Source organism: Rhinolophus ferrumequinum, chromosome 5 (assembly GCF_004115265.2).
Source record: "Rhinolophus ferrumequinum isolate MPI-CBG mRhiFer1 chromosome 5, mRhiFer1_v1.p, whole genome shotgun sequence".
NCBI lineage: Eukaryota > Metazoa > Chordata > Mammalia > Chiroptera > Rhinolophidae > Rhinolophus > Rhinolophus ferrumequinum.
This window is the reverse complement of record NC_046288.1, coordinates 58,324,184-58,342,782: the sequence shown is the minus strand read 5'-3', so window position 1 is coordinate 58,342,782 and position 18,599 is coordinate 58,324,184. Positions and strand designations below refer to the sequence as shown.

Genomic DNA, 18,599 nt, shown 5'->3' with positions numbered 1-18,599 from the left:
ATTTCTGCAGTAAGACATATGCATGTTCTCACGAAGAAGGATTATTAGTGACCACAAATGGCCTCACGTCTCTTCAAATAAGTGCCACCAAATGAGTTTACTGCGAACTTTAGAAAACTTCAGTTTAAACTTATGAAGACATATTTTATTTGGGGGGGGGGGTGGGATCTTTGGATTCAGAAATTACAGATAAGGCATAGAGGACTACATCTTGATTTTTAAATCTACTCTTCGTAATTGTGCCAGGGTTGTCTTCCTCAGACTTCCTCTTGGCATGGAACCTTCATTGTATAAAAATCTTCATAGCTTCCCACTACTTCCCTCTTTAAGCTTCTTTTAAGACATCCCACATCTATAGCCTTTTCCAAGCTCTTCCCTAAAAAGTGTGTGCTTCACCCCCAACCAAACTCCACTTACCAGCAATCCCAGAGTGCACCGTCCACATCTTTGCTCAGTGCCCTGCAGACTGCAGTACCTTGTAACAGAGGCGGAAGTTCACAACCCACCTCAGATACTGTCATTCTAGTCATCTTCTCTCTCCTGTCTCAAATCCCACCTTTACAGGAGCCTTACTCCATTCCCTAGTCAGAACGTGCTTTAGTAGAATACTGCCTGCTCTTCTAGTTATAGCACTAAGTTAGCATGTTTTCCTAATCACTGCCATTGCCCTTATCCTAACCTTCCCCATACAGAGAACAGGATCGAGATCTCAAGGGAGTACCTGGAACAAGACAGAATCTTTGTGTTCCAAGTGTAGGTTCAGTATTACTTTGGAAAAGAAAAATATATTTTCTCTTTGGGTCTATTATTCAACGTGATGATACTATCAGGAAGGAAAGGTTCCAGTGCCCGTGAACGTGGCCAGGCACCGCAGGCCCATAGGGCTGCTCTGTTCTGTAGGTCTCAAGGTAAATATCACTTCCTTGGAGAAGTCCTTCCTGACCGGCCAACCTGGGTTAGGTACCCTTTCTGTGCACTCATAGCTTTTGTTTTGTTTATAGTCATTATATTCACTTTTGGGGTATGAATCTCAGGCCAAAAACTGATATCAGTAAGAAATAGGACTCTATTTCTACACTTATTCTTAGCCAATAGGCCGAGAAGCGATCGATTTTCTATAAACATTTGATTTCTGAATCTGAGCCTCCATTCTTCTGAGCTGACCAAAAAAAGAAAAAAAAAAGAAAAAACTGTCAGTCTTCTTGGGATCTCCATACTTGCCTCCTCCATTAGGCCTCTTTCACACTTCTGGGGTCTTACAGCATCAAGAGACCTGGCGGTGGGAATGAGAGGCCCCGGGTCTTCAGTCATCAGTCCATACAGTTTGCTGCTGAGAAGACAGCAGGGCTGGACTGACCTGCATGGCCCTTGGTGTAGAGTGTGTCACCGCTGCATCGTGGGCGTAGGAAACTTTCTACTGTCTGTGCCCCGCCTCAGATAGGGGACTCTTTTGCAAGGCTTCCTGTGTTGCCCTGCATCTAGACATGTCACATAGCCATTCTTTTTTGAGGTATTGTTGCCTTCCTGGAAGTGCTGCTGGGAAGCAGGGCTAAGATCCCTTCTGCTCTTGGGGACCATGGGTCTTCCACTCTTCCAGTTTGGGGGAGTATCTTCCTAGATATTCTTGATTTCCAGAAATATTGATAGACAAATTTTGTTTTCCACCCCGTCTCCTCATACTTCTTCTAAGGCAATAACAGATGGCCAACTAAGAGCCTGATGGCGGAGCAAAGGAAATAGAAAAAATTAAGAGAAAAAGAGCATCGATAAAATATCAAAAGAGATCTCAGTCACATTTGTAGTTGCTTGTTTGACGTCTCCCTTTCTTGGTTATACTCTGAGCTCCATTAAGCCCAGGATAAAGCTTTCTAATCCTAATGTCCAAGTACTGCCTTGTTTATAGCAGGATCCTATTAAATTCTTGAATAAATGGGAATGAAATTCAGAAACTGGATTTATGGAAAGTATAATGGCTAAGAGGATAGACTCAGGAGAAGAAGGTCTGGGTGTGAATCTTGGCTCTCTTCCTTACAGTTAGGTGGGCAAAACCCTTAACCTCTTCATGCCTCAAGTTCCTCATTTGTCAGATGGTTGTGAGGATTAAGAGTTAATGTTTTTAAAGCTCCTAGACTAATACCTGGCACATACTATGTATCAAGTGAATGTTGACCGCTATTGTTACCATCATGCTCATTATGATGAGAAACCCTCAGACAGGACAGTTCCCTTAATGTCCTAACAGAAAGAACAGCTCTGATCCAACGATAACAAATTTTGTTTTTGTGCGATTTCCCAGACTTCTAGGCTGTTTTATTTTTCTCCCATGTATCCTGTGTCTACACTACTCTGGTTCCCACAGGACCATGCTTCTTTGGGAATCTGACCTCTTTCCATCTCCTGCTGTCCTTTCTTAGCTATATGTCCTTAGGAAACATCACAACCTGGAATCCCTTATTAGATCATATATGACAGCTAGAGCCTTTCACAGTAGTGTTTAGGCAGTTTTTAAAAGTTTCACACTTGCCAGTGTTGAAAGTTATCTGCCGTCTTTCTGCTTATTCACAGATCTTTTGCAGTTTGTCTTTACTTAGCATTTTAGTAACTATAGTACTTAATCATATTTGTCAATGTAAAGATTGCATTTTTCTTTCTCTTCTAAATAATTTGTAAATTTATACTTATTTACAAATAAACAGGTAGTTCCTGGAGTGACTAGGATAAACATTTATGATAGCATACAATAATAGAACGAAACTTAGAGTATCTATAAAAAACAAAGGATAACATTTTGAGTCAATATTGTACAATTCAACTACAGAAAGCTAGTTCTTTCCATCATTAGCATTTCCATAAGGCAATTTTTTCAGTCAATTATAAATTCTGATTTTCATTGGCCTAAATGCTCATATTACGGCTTTTCAAAGGACTCCTTTAGCTATTTAGAGTTTCATATAGTTAATTTTTCTACTCAGAAAGATTAGACCGTCTACTCCAATAGAGAATGATTTGGCAGCGTGTTTCTTTTTCTTAATTTCTTTTCTTTCCTTATTTAGCCTTCTAACAGTTCCTGCTGTTAAACTAACGTTATTCTTTCACCTAAATATTTTTGCATTCTATTATAATATTTTCCCATCTGGTCTCTCTTAGCTAGAAATCATTTTATCAACTTGTAGGAATATTTATCTTTATTTAGGCTGCACACATAGCCACTGTAATGGTTGTCTTGTAATGCATGTTACATTTGGGGAAAACAGAATCTTGATACTATTTACATTATGGAAAACCTCAGGGATTCTCATTTCTCAACATAACACATTTTTTTTCTTCCAATATGATTTGCTATTATGGCCCCTTAAATACCTTTACAGTTAAAATAATTGTTTGTTTTCTCTTCCAAAGCTCTACAGCCTCAGGTATACATACTCCCTGTGCTTATCAGTGAACACTAACTGTCAGTGACATTGGCCGTTGTTAGCTTATTCTTACTGTGGGTCATTTATGTACATTTGCACAGCACAATTAATGATGCAGTAAACAGTGAAGTCAAGTATGCATGTCTATCGTTTTGAGTCACTTGCCTGTGTAGAAGAGAATTAGCATTCCTCCTGCTTCTACAATCACTTCATAGTAATCCTCTTTGTAGTTGCCTCTTCCTCTGCTTAGCCCTTAAACCAGTCTTTCCAAGTGTTCTTTCCTGGATATGTTCTGTCTACAACCTCCCTACATGATTTCCACAGCCCTATGCCTCGTAATTCCCATCTGTCTCCTGACTGTTTTATGTGCATATCCCACCTGTACCTCGAGGCTGTCCACAGACACCTCGAATTCAGCAAGTCCCTAACTGAATTCATTATCTGTAACCACCTACCTGCCCAGAGAACTCAGTCTCCTACTGTCCCCTCTAGACCAAGGACCATTCTCCTTTCCTCTTTCTCCTATACTCTCAGCCAAGCAACAAGTGCTGCAAATTCAACCTTCTTAATAACACTTGAAACTATCAGTTTGTCCCTCCCCTAGTTCTAGGACACAGTCCCTTCACTAGACTATGGCAACGTTTTCCTAAACAGTCTCTGTGTTCAGTTTTCCTCTTGCTCTGCCAACCCACATCCCCTCATTCACTCGGCTGGGGAAGTCTTCTACGGCTCCTCAAACCTGGCGTTAGGGGCACATGTTACTTCCTTCAGAGCCCCTCTCCTTGTCGATCATAATAGCTGTCACTCCATATGATGACTGCTTGCTTACTTTTCCTCATTTCCCCACTAGATGTTACACCCTATGAGCTTAGGGTCTCACTCACCATTCAATCCCCAGGGCCTAATACAGCGAATGCTGCACAGAAGGCATTCAACAAATACTTCTTCAATATTGTACAATGTGAGTCAATTTTGAAGCTTTCTAATGCTTAAACTATAAATAAAGTAGACAGAAATTAGAAACACATAAATTACATGATGACAAAGTCTGGAATTAGAACTCCTGAATTGAATTTCTGGCTCTATCATTGCCTTGAATACTTTTGACAAAACACAAAGTTTTCTCACTATAGTGTAAGCATATAACACATAACACTCATCATTACTGAGTACTCGATAAAAATGACTATAGCATCTTGAATTTATGGCTTCTAAGTAGTGAGAAGCATTTCTTATGAATTATTTATTTGTTCAACATCCCTTTGGGGTAGGCTTGCATCTTTCCTCCTAGAAGGTAATGAAGGGAGAGAGAGCTCCTCCTTTAATGCTGTCAAAACCCTGGTCCTGAGATGATGGCTACCTACTTCACAGCACGTCAGGAACATTCACTAAGCAGTTTGAGTCTTTATGCTCTCAGGAAGAAAATGGGTTGTATAAGGTAGTTTTGTGCTCTTGTAAATCCCATTTCTTAAAAATTTAAAATATTTTGGGGTGAAATTTGTACAAATTATTTCAGTATTTCCGCTTATTCCTGGACTCTTTCTCCATGTTTTTCTGGAGACACATTTTTTTTTCCATGCCCATTCGAACCATCTGTGTACCAGGCAAGTTTTCTGAGATGTAAAACCAAGTAAAATATCTGAATTCCATTTATTTAGAAAGAACGATGACTAATGATACTGTGGGAAAATGGCACATTTAATGCAAAGGTATACTTTCTGTGTGAAGAGGGAGGGAAGCCCGGAAGTCATGGCTACACAAAGCCATGACCTACAGATAAGATTCAGCACCAGTGCTTTTCACACTTACCCTCCAGAGACCACCTGCAGGAAACGGAGAGTCAGCTCATTGTCTGTGTGTGATCTGGAGATAACCACCAAGGAGAACAACTTCTCTACCACTGTCAAACAGTAAAATTTTTTAAATGTGTGCAAATTTTACATTCTACCCCAAATTATGTCCATGTTTGCTTTATATAAAAATGTTTAAAATGATTTACCATTAATTAAAATTGACTCTTAAGAAAAATGTACAATGTTTATTATTGCTTTTAAGTGCTCCCAGGACACTGGCTTGTACCCTTCAAGCATTAACCCCCATTCGAAACGCACAGGGTCCCAGGGCATTGCAGCCCAGGCCCTGGGATTTTTGTTAAAATTTAAAAGAATTCCTCCACATGTCCCCTTTCGATCTTGCTACATGTAAACTCCTGAAGTCCTTTTGCCTAGATCACTAATGAAATCTTTAAAATGGAGCTCTAAGTACCTAACTGGTAGCATGTCCACAGTTAAGATGATTGAGGAACATAAAATCAGCTTCATCAGACATTTTCTGTTTGAGGAAAAGGTCTGTTCAAGGTGGGAAATAGCTACCTACTTCCTTTTTAGATCTGGTTAATGCTAGAAGCCAAACTAAGAAGTTCTAAAACTTAATGCTTTTTTTTTTCTTTAGCATTTAGCAAATATGATCAAAGAGCAAGCTGATCATGCTCAGATATGAGTACAAGAAGTGACTTATTTATACATTCAAATTTCAAAACATTTGTAAGGCCTGCCATGTGTGCTGTTAAAAGCTTTTTAATTTTAAATTATTTTTGTTAGATAATCCCGTTTAAAGTGACATTATGATTTATCGCCACTAATCAAGATTCTGATCCCTCATAGACTTCTTGTTTGTATCTGTTTTTGTTCTTTGTTACATAAATATGAGGTTTATATATAAAATTCTGACTGTGTAATATAGGGCTAATGAGTCACAGATGGAAGGATGCTGGCACATTACCATCTAATAACATTTTAAACTCATATTCTATAGTAAAACAAAAGCAAATTGTACACATCTGTTTTCCAACTTGTACCATTTCTGAATTTGTGTAGAGTCTATGCTTAAAGGACTTTTACTTAGGGGGAAGAAAAAGAGGATACAGGTCACCTTGAAACTACCCAGCTACTTAATAACCTTATCAGAAAGGATTTGGCAAAAGGGATACAATTTCCTCTGCTTTGCTTCCTGAGAAGGCTCAGCTCTAAAGAATGAGAATCAAAGACATTAGGGCTGAAGTGATGTCACACTACAAACATAATTTTATTGGCTTTCTTAAAAAGAAAAAACTATATTCTTAATAAGGGGAAAATAAGGGAGAAAATATACCAAAATGGTCAAATTAAAAAACTAAAAATTTTCTGCCCTTACCTAAAAATATCCCTAAAATAGATTTGGGTGGGAAGAGGAGAAGACAGTAAGGAGGAGAGAACATAGAAAGGCAGCCGGCAGACACTTGAGGCCATGTATTGCTGTAGTTGTTGTTTGTTTTATTTGTATGTTAAACATGTTCTGTGTGAAAAAAAAATGGAATAAATGGGTCCAATATCACATGTTGTTAGAAAAGAAATAGAACATAGAACAAAGGCAAAATTTCTCTCTCAGACCTACCCAATTCATAATGCCTGAGAGGATGAGTTCATACAGTTAGTGAAGTACAGGACCCTAAAACATATCTCCCCATTCTCCTTGGGTTAAGGAATTCAAAACCACTTTTCTGCTTCAAGGGGTGTGTGAACTGTCAAGTTCTTTTGGAAAAGTTATGTGACAGAAGTAATTACCACAGAGTGTGACCATAACTCCTTCTGACATGAAATACGCATATTATAAGAGACAGATTTCCATCTACCACCTCTGCCGGAATTTCTGAAACAGGAAAAACCTGAGAATCATATGATTGGAGAGAGAAATTTTGATATGTGGGTGGTAAGACTATATTTTATGAGGCATACTGCATTTATTCCGAGAAATACTTCTGATCTGACTGCAAAATTCTGCTCATGGTTGTCCAAAAAAGAATCAATACACATATTGTCTGCCCTGAATTGTAGAGTCAACAGAATATCAATAGGGGGAAATTGCAGTGTTGTTTTCATAACAGTGTCTGTAATTATCTCCATTTTGTACTAACACTTTTGTACATAAGATTCCAGACATGTTAAGACGATATACACAGATCTTACTGTACGTGCCACAAGAAGCAGTTGCAAATTCTCAGTCGGGCCATTCCCTTTAAGAAACGGTTCATTTGCGAGCCTTGTGTGTCTGATTTTATTTATGGTATGTCAAACAAGGCAAGACTTAGAGCTGGGACAGGGTGGTATTAGGTACATGTTTGTTTTGTTTGTCCACCAGTGAAATGTCTGTGTGACGTTTTGTGTCGTGTTTTGGTACTGTGCCATGTCCATAGGGTCTGCCAGGCTTCCCCACAGTTGCTGCTCTGCACAGTAATCAGATCCTCACCGTCAAGGTTTGTGGTTGGCATCCATACCTGCTCGGTCAGAGCCTACAATCAGCATAAGAGTGAGCAAGAACAGCTAAACTGGCTTGCCGAGTCCCCTGCTCCCTTTAATCACGCACATCAGGTTATTGGGACCTACGGACCTCACCTACATCAATGAGGTCAAATATATTAAGAAGGAGAATCTTGAGCTTGTAAGAGAGGAAGGTATTGAAGATGAGCAGGGACAGTGAATAGAGGCAGACATGACTCTAGGACTGTGCCATGCCTCAATGGTTTAATTTTCATTCATTGCACAGCTCTGTGATATGTCAATTAAATAATCCTAAATACTCTGGACTTCGGCATCCATAAAATGGCAGTTGTGTTCATGCTACATTATGCTGGTTGACAAGTCTGACGGAAATTGAACTGGCGCTTTGTCTATGGACTTTCTGCTCAGAGCACAGAATGCAGGTGACTCGCGCTTACCTGCTTCTTTAATATACTGTGTTACAAAGGCCCAACACCCACAGCAAAATGATGGGATACAAAACAAAAAAGCAAAAAAGGTTCATTTCTAATAAAACTCTGGTCTCACCGTCCTGTTTCAGGGTTATATTTCTTTCAAGGAGAGCCAGAAGGTCTAATCTCAGACACAAGTGCCAGTTCTGTTTTATTTAATAGTCACTATAAGTCTAATGTGTGTATCTTTATTTCTTTCTTGGGGCCTTCTGATGTCTATTCTTCAACTCTCTCATCTCTGAACTTCAACCTTTGACCTCACCTGACTGATCAGATGGTGTTTCCTAAAATCAATCATGGGTTTCTCTCTGCTGATCAGCAGCTCATTAAACGCCGCCTGATTAAGGTAGTGCTTATTCTGGCTCAAGTCTGATTTCTTCTTTGCATTCAGTTATTGCTCTGTATACTGTTGCTTTGCCATTTATCTCTCATGGGTGGGATGGGGATGGGGGCGGTTACTTGGAAATACCTTGGAACAAAATTATGTTCAATGAGCTGCATTTGTTTGAATGTATATGATGTACCAAATGTATATGAAAGTACCAAAATAAACATATAGAGAGAGCCTAACTAGTTCTTTCTTAATTAAAAAAAGAAAGACAGCTTAAGATATAATAGTAATGGACCCCGTTTCTAAGGTCTCTAGCTTTGGTAATGTATACATTATTATACATCATGACAAGAGCTTTGTATGCTTAATGTTATAGGTTATGAAAAAGTAAACACATTTGCCCAACTTCAAATGCAGCCATTTTATTAAACAATGTGGCTATAACTGATGCAGCATTATCATGAATGAAGTTATGCAAAAGTTTTGTCCCAGCTCTGAATATAGTGATAATAGACATACCACTTCCAAGAGCTGAGAGTGCTGGTTCCTGAGCTGCTTTGATTTTAATAGCTCTACTCTGCTCACCCAGCATGAATATTTATTTGATCCCTGCTGGCAGGCAAATTGCCTACAGGCTTCATGTTTCTGGTTGCTCTGGTTTTTTCATAGTATAAATGTGGATTAGATAATATAAATTTAAAGTGTTGGAAAGGAGACCTGAGTCTTCATCTTTCCTAGTCATGGTTGTTCTGTCCCCTTCTCCATTGTAGGGTGACCAAGGACAGGCTGGGCCTCCAGGGCCCCCAGGCCCTCCAGGCCCAAGAGGACCTCCTGGGGACACAGGAAAAGATGGCCCCCGTGGAATGCCCGGAGTGCCCGTGAGTTGCTTTGTGGATCAGTTGTTCTCACAAGTTTTGTTTTGTTTTAAGGGCTAAGAATTGGGATGGAATGGGGTTGGGAGGGGCTGTAGGGTTAGGGGGTTGAGTGAGTGGAGTGGGTTGAGGGAAATTGGATGCTAGAAAAGTCCCCAAGGAAAGAAGCACTGCCAGTAGGATTCAGCTGTACCACTCAATCCACGGGGAACCCACACACACTACTGAGAGAGACCTGGCGACAGCCACTAAGCTGGTTTTCAGGTAAGCCTCCAGAAGCCTGTGATTGGAGATGTCTGATGTCACTTGTGTCCTGACTATCATGGAGTGCATCAATGCCTTTGGTTTAAATGGGAGACAAGTTTGAAAAACTAGCATGGGGAGTAATAATATTTCCCAAAGATCAATGGCAGAGATAAGAAACTCCCATAGGATTTATGAAAAGCAAAGAAATCAAATCTTTCTAATACTAAATCCCCTGTAAATAACTTTACCCAAAAAGAATTGCTAATAAAACAACAAAATATCAGTGAGTATGGTTTGAATATCTTTTGTACTTCATATGTGAAGCTGATTAATAGAAATGATTTAAAAGTGATCTCCATTAACCCAAAAAATTTTATAAAAAATAAAAGTGATTTCAATACGTAGATCTAAGTACTAAGTTACTAAGTAGTTAGTTGTTAAGATTAATCAAGTGTCAATAATATAGTGGCACAGGACACTAGATAAATAGTTTGGTTTGGTAGACACAATCCAGAAATTGAAAGAACTACATGGAAAAGGTGAAAAAATTTTACACTTATATTATGAAGTTAGGATATGAAATTCAGGTTCATTGATGAATTGAATTGATTAATGTATTGCTTTAACTTCAAATATTTTCATTAGTGTTTTCATAGCGCAAAAATAATGATGAAAATATTTATCCACAGAGTAGAAAATTTTGAAAATAAAGACAACCAAAAAGAAAAAAATATGCAGCCACGGTCATTAATGTTTTAGTATATTTTATTTTTATATTCATATATTGTATTTTTTTTTCAAAGAATGATTCACATAGGGTACTTTAAAACTTTTCTGAGACAACCTTCCATAAGCCCCATTTATCTTTCTGAAATCTGCTGCTAGTTGTCATATGAAATGAGGAATTAACTTGGAACATATGATTTGCTGGTTGTTGGGACTGCTCTCACTGAACCATCAGAGATAGTGGTTTCATTCTAAAATGTCTCCCCTTTTCTTGGGAGGATATCCCAAAAGATAGAGAAAGCCGCAGCTTTAGGGATATTTAAAGCTCTCCAGTTGATTGCTGGTTGCCAACAAAGATACAATGAGTGTCTCTTCAAATAAGAGGAATAGTTAAAACCATTTTGATCATACAGAATGAATCAGATCATCGGGTATTGTATACTCTACAGAAAATTCAAGGTATAAATTGCTTCCAAGAAACAAGATAAAGTTAAGGAATGACAAACTGTAAACCATCCAAATATTATGTCATCCTTTAGATGACTGTAGTCTATTCATCTAAGTAAGAAATGGAGCTTTTTATACAAAGGTACGAGTATTTTTTTAATTTCACAAATACAATTTGTACTGGATTTATAGTCTCAGAGTTAATTTTTATATATTATCATAACCGCTGGAAAAATATTTTATAAAGATAAACTGAGAGGTACTTATTTTTAAAGTCCAGCAACATCTATATACATAAGGTGCCCAAAAAATGTATTCACATTTTAAGAAAGGAAAAAAGCTGCATTAAAATTGTAATGCTCAATATATATATCAATAACAAAAGATGAATACAAGTCATGTTTGACTTCTTTCATCACAGGAGGTGCTCAAAGTGGTTACCATCAGCGTAATTTTAATTCAGTTTTTTCCTTTCTTAAAACGTGTATATATATATTTCTGGCACCCTCTGTATATTGGCATTACAAGCATGGTTTTTCCAGAAAACACATGTACCCAATGACTGTCATTATAATAGTATAATAAAACATGATAAGGAATTCTGTATAAATCTGAATATTAGAAAGTTATGATAGTATGATAGTGGTATGATATGGCAGAAAATTTTATTTTACTATATGCTGTCACTTTTAACAAAGCATGTTACCTTCAGCCATCATTGATTGAAAATAACCCAAATTCAAAATCAATCTCTACTCCTTTTTTTATTTAATTCCTGCACTAAGAACAATTGTCTCTCTGCTCTATATATAGAAGTGCTGAGTTCTCATAAAAAGGATCATGTCATTATCTTGTGTCATTATAAACAGGACGTAACAAATGAGTTATTACTGTATTGTAATTAAATATTTTTCTAGGACCATTTATTGACTTACAGTATAATTGCTCTTATTAATTTTATTTAGAATACATTCTGGCATAATCTTAAATCTCTGCTATAATCTAGACTCCTTTTATTAAATACTCAAATGTTTATAAAATGCGTTTGGAGAAAGAATATTGGCTCCTTTTTGTATTGCATTGTGTTTGCATTCCTCAATTTAGCCTGAGAAGTATATTTGACATTCATGCGTCCCAGTCGGTGCTATGAAAAAGAAAAAAAAAAAAGATTGAAAAAATTTTTTAATGTTCATAGCATTAATAAAATTGTCATTATTCTTTTTTAAGGGTGAACCAGGGAAGCCAGGTGAACAAGGCTTCATGGCAAGTATCGCAATTTATCTTTTTTGTTAAATTCTGTAAATTTCCATACAATTTCTAGAAAAATAATGGAAGTCCAACAAGTTATTCAAAGCTATGGTCAAGATTATATGTAACAAATGTATCTGTCTTATGTATATAACAAAAAGGGTGAAAATTAGTAAAAGTTTAAAAGTATTATGGCCTATTATATAGTAAGGGTTACAAGACAACACATCTACAGAGCTGACCCAAGAGAAAAAGAGAGGGAGATTCCGGGTGGGAGGAGGGACAGAGAAACTCTTAGGAAGATCACAGGAGAGAATTTTCTTTATGTAGCTCTGCTACAAGGGAGATTAAATTCAGGAATATGCTCATTTGCTTAAATAAAATGTTTTCAAGGACATCAGGTGTGAGTAACTGTGAATTAGTATAGGAAAGCTTCCACAGTGATTCAAGGAGTTTTTCTTTTGTGGAAGGGTTCTACCCAGAGAGAAACAGTTGTGCCCACTTGATCTCTGTCATTAAAAAAGGTCATGAAATGATTCCACATGGACTTGCTCATAGACAGGCAGGTCCCAGTTTCTCCTGATTGTTTATGTTTTGCCAGTTAGAGAAGTGGGGGCAGCTTACTGAGCCCTGAAGAGTACAGACCCTTCACCCTGGCCTCTCGCTGTGTCTCTTCCCTGTCACCAGAGCTGCCTTTTTGATCTATTTCATGACATGAGCAATATTGGGAAACACAAGGTGACACTCTAATAACCCTAATTCCACAGGACAGCTCCGTTTCGTACTCATCCTGGATGCAGGGATCACATACGCTTGATCATGTCTATTCCACATAATATGTGACATGCAGCGTGCAGGTGTTCAGGGTAAAATATTTATGTTTTAAAAAATAGCTAAATCCTAGTGAAACTGATGCACAGGAACACGACAGTTGGTTAGGAATTAAAACAAATGTGTGGCTGGGTTGAAGGTCAAAGTCTTCTTCCTTCACAGGATGCCTTCTACAGCCCTCCTGGGGCGAAACTCACCAAGTTGTAATCATAGCTATAGTATAGCTGCCTTTGAAACATTACTGGTGAAGTGAAAGCACCCTAGGACCAAATTTGACCCTTCGCCTGGCAATTCTCTCTTCCTGACCTATAATACCAAGATAGGTATTTGGTAATACCAATAGATAATGGGGGGTTTGGGGGGTGGGATACTGTAGTGGATTCTTTTTAAAGAGAATAAAATGAAACAACAATAACAAAAAAGACCATATGTAAAAATTAAACGAAACATCTGTCATCAGTGGTAGCTTTGCATACAAGAGCAGCATTAGCTGTCAGGGTTATAGGGTCACAGGGGGCGAAGGATTCTTGGAAAACTACAGTATAAATTTTGAAATTGCTTTAGGCAATTGAATGCACCTGTGATTTCTATCCTGGATAATGGGCAAAACATATTCCTCCCAGACATTCTTACATTGAAGGCTACTTGGGGCCCTTAGGAGCTCTTGTTTGTTCCCACATATTTACATCCAGCTCCAGTTTTTATTACCGTTGGTGTTCTACCCTGATGCCCATTGCAGCACCCTAATGTACACAGTGCTAAAACACAAATGGATATTTTTTAAACCGCAATCTTATCTCCCTTAAATTCATATATTCTCTCTAGAGTATACTGTGTGAATAACAACTTAATTCCATTTCCCTACAGTTCCTAGCTTAATATCATTAAATACAAATGTTGTACCTAGTCTTAAATGAATTATGCTATTATCTTAATGTGCTCCAATTTTCCATTTCTTATAGCAACTTTTGAGGTGAAGATGATCCTGGCTATTTTTCCTATAAACTTTTTCTTCTGTCTTTAAACTCTTCAGATTTAGTTCATACTCTCATTTTAAAAATACAGCTAAGAAACTTAATTGAAATCACAAATTAAGTTCAAAGTGTAATATAGTGATCTTCTAATGTGCATTGTACTGTTTTTTTAAAATGTAAAATCCTTTTTTAAAAGAAAACTTCTATAATATATATAAAGAAAAGTAGACAAATCATAAGTCTACATCTCAGTGAAGTTTCACAGTGACGTAACTATGCAACCAAAAGCTAGGTCAGGAAATAGAATATTATCATATCTCAGCAAACCCTCCTAGCCCCCCCTAGCCTCCAGTCACCACCCCCTCTTATCAAAGTTTACCCCTATTCTTCCTTCTGCCACCATGGATTAATTTCACCTGCATTTGAATTTTACATTAATAGACTCATACAGTATGTACACTTTTGTGTCTGGCTTCTTTCGTTCAGCATTATATTTGTGAGATCATCCACCTCTGTTTTAATAGCCTTCACAGCTGCTTAAAAAAAAATTAGGAGGAAGAATCTTACTTCCTTGACTACCCCGTTAAAACTCCATCACTCAAACAGCAGTGAATGAATGAATAGTCTGTCTGACCTTGGGCAAGTCACTTAACCTCTCACTTTCTCATCTGTAAAGAAAGGATAATAATACCCTCTCTGCCTCCTTATAAGGTTGCCAAAGACATGCAATAAATTAGGGGAAGCACTTTAAAATATGTAACGAAGAACTATATGAGTATGTTATTATTATTATCACTCAATTGTTCCCTCTAGAGTAAATTACAGGTGAGCGTGGATTTATATAACAGATGTATTCCTGTAAAGTTCTGTATGAATCAGATTTTCATAAATCAACATATCTTAAATATGCTGGGGAATTTTGCTATTTAAAGCAATCCAATTCAGAGTCTTTTTGTAAAAAAGTAATATAATCCCCTAATTCTTCTTCCCAGCAAACTGAATTTTTATATCTTATATTTGCTTAAAGTGAAAGATTTCTATGATTTAAAAAGCTATCATTTTTAAAAACCACTGTTTGTGTTTGTTAAGTTAAATAGCACCTGTATATATTAACCAATCTCAAAGAGAGAAGAGGAGACTGGAAATATAATAGCAGTTTTCATGAGGAGAAAGATTTCCTTAGAAAGTTTCTCTTTTCTTTTAAATCGTGTGTGTGTGTGTGTGTGTGTGTGTGTGTGTTTGTTGATTCAAAGTCTGGTAGGGAGAAAACTATATTATACTACAAGTAGTTCTGGCGTCAGAACTACTTAGGGGTATAATATGACTATAGTTGGAGATCCTTTTTCCTGTTCTATAGTATGTGGGCAAATTCCTATTTTACCTATCTCTCTGGGTTATGGTGAGAAGCAAGTGAAGTCATAATAATACAAAAATGCTTTATGAACTACAAAGAGTTCATAAATGAGAAGTACTGTAGTTAAAACAAAACTCTGGTGGCACAACTTGGCATACGGAAAGACCACACTGTGAAATGTAAGGGCCCAGAACATAGTGGTCACAGCCATGAAGTTACAGTGTGTCGGATACTGCAATGATAGTGCAACTTACTCCTTTTGTGCTGTTTGTCATTGTTTTTAGCCTTCTTCTATACATCACATCATCTTACATTATCAATTTTTCGTAACACTTTTCATAACACATCTTTCCAAAAGCCCCCACATTTGTTGGTTTGTGTAGGGAGGAGTGTTTGCGTACATGACGGTCTTGAGAGTCACTGGAGAATTCTTCAAAATTTAAAATGTCCCTGTTGATGAAATGAAAAAAAAAAACTAGAAACAATCTAAAATTAGCCCTTAAAAAACTGTTTATGAGTGTGTCAGGTGGGGAATTCGTTTTTCTAATCCAGGATATGTATTTTATATTGCAAAAGTAACCATCAGAAGACTAACAGCATCTCTGATAGAATGAAGACATGCTGCTCAAACAGTTCCACATGTATTTAATCTTGCTGTGCATCTATTCTGTAAATATGACCTTTGGGTTTTCTAAGAAGTTCAGGGTGAGGTTTTAAAAGACAGAATCTTGAGCTAAAATAAATTGGACTCCATCTACATAAAAAGAGAACTGTTCTAGCTCATAAAACCTGGCCCGAACATCAAAGCAAGGACTGACCACAGTTGGAAGTGCTAAAGTTCTGAACCCTAGCATGAGTGATCTTTATTTTTCAGTTCTTCAGGTATTTAAATCCTTGTTAAAATAGTATTTTTGAAGGTGTCTTCCTTTTGGTATTCTCACTATTTATTTTTTTGATAAATGTAATAGTTCTCAAAAGCATAAAAGATAGATAGTACACACACACACACACACACACACACACAACTAGTCCCAGTTTCCCGGAAATTATTTTTTGATACGAAATGTGTCTAATCCAGGGTTTCAAAAACCAAATTACTTTCCCTACTCTGAAACTTGCTCTTCATTCCTCTCTCTCCCTCCTATTATATGCAAACTCGTATATACGTTCTGAATTATAGGAGTATTTAAAATGTCATTCATTGGGCCTGATGTTGTCTGAGAGTTTAAAACCCAGAAAAATTTTGCTGTTATTGTGCCTTAAAGTGAAGTTTGGACTGTGTCAAAGAGACCACAGATATTTTCAGTTTATTTTAATTTTGCCTGTAAACACATTTAATACATTTGGATCGAGTGAACACATATGATGCTTTTTAGTAGGTTAATAACATAAGCATAAATAAGTGCTTCTGCTTCATTTAAAATAAAATTGAAATAACCAATATATGAAGATTTCCTTTCAATACACTCAGTTATAATGCATTTCTATCCCTCAGATCTGAGAAGACTCATCATTTTACTTAATTGTCCTTGCTCTGTCAGCTCTCTTGATCAGCAGTCTGGCAGACATCAGAGACAACAGCAGGCATGCTTCTCTTCCTGATTTTCATCTGGCAGAGAAAGCAAAGCCTCAAACCTTCAAATCACAAATAATAAAAACGACCCAATCATCTTAGCCTATTTAGTTATTAGACTAGATCTTCACATTAAAATCTTGTTTGGTAAAAGTATGTGTACTTTAGTTGTACACACTGCCTGCTGGGATGGCTTAGCACCGTTCTAATGCTTTATTATCCTCACTGAATCTGATTGTCCATGAAGTGCATGTAAATGCCACACCAACGGAGCCCTTCCCATCTCCTTGGTACTTTTGTCCAGGGCCTATAATGCTTGGTTTTCCAAATGGGCAGAGAGAAAGTAGACAAATAATGCCTTCTCCTTCTGGTGCTATCCCACTGCCCCATCCGGGTGCCCGGCTGCAGGGAACTCACTCTGGGTGAATTCCTGTATGCTGGACTTGTATAGAGGTGTCTAAAGCTCCCTTTGGCATGGTAATAGACGGGAACATTTAACTTTGCTTTAAAGTAGGTTTGGTCTCCTAGAAACAAAAAGTCCACTTTTGGGGAAACATTTTCCATAGTGATTTAAGAACACAGTCAAGTAACATGAACATGAAAAGATAGTCTAAAAGGCTGAAGAGATGACTGTCTATATTCTTCTCTATCTCATTTTGTTTTTCTTAACTCCTGGACTGTGGATCAGCTCTAGTTTTAATAGCTTGCACAGTTCCGGTTAAAGGTCTAATAGAGTCTATCATAACGAACGAATTAAGATATCTGTGCCTTAAATTTCTCCTCTATAAAAATGGTGAGACTAAGTGATACCTGAGTCCACTTCCAGCTCTGAAGTCCTGTCATCCTACTATGTTGTCATTATTAATGCAGAAGACACGTATTAATAGTCATTTATCTATGTTATATATGTACACCTATACATTCTATAAATAATTAGATACAGTGAACAACAGTCGTATATTATGTTTTAAAAAAAAAAATTTCTCCTTCAAAGCCTATAATCAACTTCTCTAGTTATCATTTCTTTTAACTTGAGAATCTAACCTACTGTAGCTAAACTGATGCAAAATATGTTACTCTTATATGAGGGTATTAATGAAATTATAATTAATCTCTTTTACCAAATCCTCACACCTTATCATTAGATTAAGAAAAAACTTCAAAATAAAGTTGGGTCCGTGTAAGGCCTGTGCCTTACATCTGCAGATTAGAGGCAAATGTACAAATATTAGGGCAAGAGTATAAATGGAAACCCTTGCACAATATGTCTAAATATTGGAAAGGTATAAACCAAACTAATAAACTAGTAAGTATGTTCTGTCCTCTAACCTTCATGGATATAGTTCCATAATGACTTGGAAAGTTCACGTACAGAATTGTTGCTCTCCTTGGAGATCCAAGCCAGAATGTGGCGGTGATGCTGGATGAGGACACCTATAACACAGCCCCACCCCTGGCCCCGGCCTGCTCCCTTTCTCTCCCACACCTCTCTCCATCCCTCCATTTGATGAGACTCTAGCTCTCACATGTAGACATTCTGGGGTGCTCACAGGATCAAACTCCACGCACACACCTCAAAATCCCCACTTCTTTGCCCCCTCCTTCAGTTTATTATTGTGCACACCAGTAGTGCAGTTCACCTGTGGAAGTACAGACCTGAGAAAGAGGGAACTCACAGCCTTTGAAGTGTGCTCCAGGGTTCTTCCTACCCAAAGCCTAAGGTCAGGGGTCAACCACCAAGTGAGGAGGAATGAACCAGAAAAGAGCACTCTAAAGTGACAGCCCAGGGCGAAGGGCA

General features: G+C 37.5%; 1 protein-coding gene across 1 annotated transcript in view; it reads left to right on the top strand.

The window, feature by feature from the left end:
- Positions 1-18,599, top strand: part of COL25A1 (collagen type XXV alpha 1 chain) — a 433,173-nt gene that overhangs the window by 304,856 nt on the left and 109,718 nt on the right. The window contains exons 8-10 of the mRNA XM_033106318.1: positions 7,645-7,704; positions 9,301-9,408; positions 12,049-12,084. Of these exons, the coding sequence (XP_032962209.1) occupies positions 7,645-7,704; positions 9,301-9,408; positions 12,049-12,084 (204 nt within the window). The remainder of the gene's footprint in view (positions 1-7,644; positions 7,705-9,300; positions 9,409-12,048; positions 12,085-18,599) is intronic.